Raw genomic sequence first — 3,703 nt, 5'->3', positions numbered from 1 at the left:
GGCCGCGGCCGGGGAGAGGGAGGCGGCGAGGGCGGGGCTCGGGGCGGGCGAGGGCGCCCGGGCAACCTCGCAGTAGGACCTCGCGGAGGAGCCGCCGTCGGAGTCCATCCAGCGGCGCGAGCCGTCGGAGCCGAGGTCGAGGTCACCAGAACTGCCAGAGGGGGAGGCCATGGGCGTCGGGGGAGGGGCTAGGCGGTGGGGAGGGCTACCGACGGGGGTCGTCGTCGGCGAGGCTGGAGGTGGGAGGGCTAGGCCAGGAGGGGAGCGGGAGCGGGAGCGGGAGCCATCCTGGTGATGGTGTTTCTTTCCGTGCTTGGGCTTCTATGGCGTGGATCTGGTTTTGATCTCATGCACTAAACTACAGGGCGCGTCTTGATTAAGCTTAGGCACTAACCTTCATTTCTTGATTTCAAAAAAAAAAAAAGACCTTCATTTCTTGGCTTCTTTAGCTGCATGGCATCTCTTTCATCCTTGCAGCATTTTATTTCTTTGCCAAAATATCGTATAAAGGAAGTTTAATAGCTGCAAAATGGTGGCTGGATGTTTCTCCCAACATCTAGAGAAGTCACCCAGGGGCTTGCTGGTTTGCACCATGGTCAATGGGTTAGCCAGCCTCGGTTCGATCCACAGCTCTACCTTAATAATATTGATGACTAGTTCCTCCTGGGTACCACTCTCCTTCTCCCACCATCTATCAGCATGTTTGCAGCTCTCTTTCCCAGCACATTTTCATCATGTGCTTCATAGCTCCATAAAAGTGAATTCCAGACCTTGGGAGAAAGGAAGCCGTAGGAATTCCACTTTGCCTCACCGAGCGTCGAGCATGGAATCATGGCTGCAGGGTGCCGTGGATGCGCCACCTCCTTTGTCTACATTTTTTACCCTGAAATGCCACAGAAAAGAAAGAAACCACCGGAGTTACTGGGCAGGCCTGTTCAGTAGTCTACATGTCCCACCTAGACTATTGACTTCGGCCTACTTACCCTTGGGAGTCACCGGGCTGGCCTCTTCATTAACATGGCAACAAGTGACAGAACTGCAGATTAGGAAACAAGGGCAGCCATACAGATTACACGAGAAGAACATGGATAACATTCACTTCCATCAGTTCGATCTCCACCTGGACTATGTGTGTGATGAATGTTACCGTGTGAAGAGGAGCTCATTTCCAGTGAGCCAACTGGTATTCATCAGTTTGACACAACTGACCTTCTTTTCCTGATAAAGTGGCCATTGCTCTCAGAAGATGAACATGAGTAATCACTCTAACTTAAATGGCACATCGAAGAGAACAAAGGATACCTTTGGCCACGGCTTGAAAGCTACTCTGAAGATGAAATAGTATTATGTCTAGTGTTTCCTCATCCTTCAAGCTTTACACCAGGACCAGCGCCTTACAAAACGTTAATCACCAAAAATCATTGCAAGAACATGCTCCGCCCCTGAAGTGATGGAACCGACTCCGGTCTCTCACAATGATTTCCCGGTTCCAAAGCCTTGAGATCAACTTGATTGCAGAGTGGCAGTCCTCGCAGACCCGGAGATTCTTTATGATATGAACAGGCAGGTTTGGTGCTAGACTAATGAGGCCAAATGCAATGGCCAATTTCTCACTGTGTGCTAAAAGTGCCTGTTCTTTCTCTTCCTCATCGACATCCACTGTTATCTGCGACGTGATAGGTGAATATCCTACTGACTTTAACCTGCGTCTAATCTCGTCCAACGTTACAATAATCTCCATTATGCGTGGATGCGATCGGTCACCAACTATAAACTTATGCACCTGCCCAGCCACGGCAATCGAGCTGTAACCTGCAGTCTTCTTCACACCCCTTTCTTCCATCAATCTCCTTATTTTTGATGCATCTTCCCATTGTCTAGAATCAATGTAAATGTTGTACATCTGGACATAGACAGCATCCTCAGCTGGCTCTAGCTTCAGAAGATGATCTGCAGCATTTCGAGCTAGATCGGCGTTCTTGTGGACTCTACAAGCACTCAAGATGGAGCCCCATATCACAGCATTTGGCTGCATTGGCATGGACCGCACAAGATCCATAGCTTCATCCAGAAGTCCACTGCGACCCAGCAAATCTATCATGCAGCCATAGTGCTCAATTTGGGGGCGTATATTGTGCACCAATCTCATCTCGTCGAAATACAGACGGCCTTCATCCAGTAGGCATGAATGACTACATGCAGTCAGAACAGCAATGTATGTAACTGAATTGGCATGAAAGCCATCACACTTCATCCAGAAGAAGTGCTCCAGAGCAGCCATACCCATCCCATTGAATGCGAGACCTCCAATCATGGCGCTCCAAGTGTGAACATCTCTCACACTCATCTGTTTGAAAGCAACAGTCGCCTCTTCCACCCTCCCACACTTCATGTACATGTCCAAGAGTGCAGTACCGAGGTAAACATCTCTTTCCACCAGCCTCTGCTCAATGCAAGCGTGCAAGGCCCTGCCCTGTGGCAATGCACCTAAACTTGCTGAAGCAGTTAGAAGGCCCACCAAGGTAAAATTATCAGCACGCAAACCATGTCTCCTCATCTTCGTGAAAAGAAGTAGCGCTTCTCTAAGCCGGCCACCATGGATGTACCCAGTGATCAACGAGTTAAATGTGATGATGTCATGGTCCTCCATCTGATCAAACAGAGAGCGTGCAATGTCAACATGGCCTACCTTGCAGTATCCATCAATCATAGCATTCCATGGCTGGGGTCCTCGGCCCCTACCTAAAGCATCAAAAACCTCCCTTGCACGGCCAATGTCACCACACTTGGCATACATGTCGATGAGCGCAACTACAAGTTTGTTACTCATCAACATCCTCTTGTCCCCAACCAGCATGTGCAGTGAGCATCCAAAATCCAAATCCTTCAGCTGAGCACATGCCGAGAGCACGCCAATCACGGTAACCTCATCTGGTGCAATGCCATCAGAAAGCATGCGGTTGAAGCAATCCACAGCCTCAGCGGCCCGACCAGCACGCGAGTAGCCTGAAATCAAACCAGTCCAAGCGACCACGTTCCTCGCCGGAGCCCGCGCCAGAAGGCGCCGCGCATCATCGAGCAGCCCCGTCTTGGCCAGCCCACTGATGACCGTCGTCCAAGCAACCGCGTCCTTCACGGAAGCCTCGTCGAAAGCCCAGCGGGCATCGCCCGGGAGCCCAAGCTCAGCGTACATATGGATGAGAGGGCTCGCAATGAGCGGCACGGCGGAGGGGAGCATGGTACGGAAGCACGCGGCGTGCAGCATCCGGCACAGGAGGACGTGCGCGCCGCCGCGGGCGCAGCACTTGAAGAGGAAGTGGAACGTGAAGGCGTCCGGGGGCACGCCCCCGCGGCGCATCCGCCGGTAGAGGAGGATTGGGTGCACGGGTCCCGAGGAGGCGCGGAAGCAGGCGCGGAGCGCGGTGTCGAAGAGGAAGGTGGAGCAGGGCATTCGGTCGAACAGGCTGAGCGCGTAGCGGAGGTGGAGCGGGTCGCCGGGGGAAGTGCAGCTGGCGAGGGAGTTGAGGAGGTGCGCGGCGGAGGGCTGGTGGAGGAGGCGGCCGGAAGCGGTGAGGAGGGCGTGGAGCTCCGTGGCCTGCCGGACGGAGCGAGGGGTTGGCCATGGCGCCCGGGGCATCTCACGTCGCGGCTGCTCGCGACGAAGAAAGACGGCCGTGTTTTTTTATTTTATTTTGTGATGATG

The 3,703-nt window shown here is 53.3% G+C and overlaps 1 protein-coding gene across 4 annotated transcripts in view; it reads right to left on the bottom strand.

Annotated features, from left to right (window-relative positions):
• Window positions 1–3,703, bottom strand: part of LOC123161993 (pentatricopeptide repeat-containing protein At4g21065) — a 10,671-nt gene extending 6,968 nt beyond the window's left edge. Inside the window, exons 1-4 of one of the 4 annotated variants that reach the window (XM_044579797.1) lie at window positions 1,303–3,703; window positions 1,121–1,218; window positions 984–1,036; window positions 341–883 (exon numbers count right to left, since the gene is read on the bottom strand). In XM_044579797.1, the coding sequence (XP_044435732.1) occupies window positions 1,409–3,637 (2,229 nt within the window). In that variant the 5' untranslated portion in view covers window positions 3,638–3,703 and the 3' untranslated portion in view covers window positions 341–883; window positions 984–1,036; window positions 1,121–1,218; window positions 1,303–1,408. Of the gene's footprint in view, window positions 1–340; window positions 884–983; window positions 1,219–1,302 lie in introns of those variants that run through there. The other 3 variants (XM_044579798.1, XM_044579796.1, XM_044579794.1) reach the window with 3 other exon arrangements.

This window comes from Triticum aestivum, chromosome 7B (genome assembly GCF_018294505.1).
Source record: "Triticum aestivum cultivar Chinese Spring chromosome 7B, IWGSC CS RefSeq v2.1, whole genome shotgun sequence".
Taxonomy (NCBI): Eukaryota; Viridiplantae; Streptophyta; class Magnoliopsida; order Poales; family Poaceae; genus Triticum; species Triticum aestivum.
This window is presented reverse-complemented; position numbering and strand designations above follow the sequence as displayed.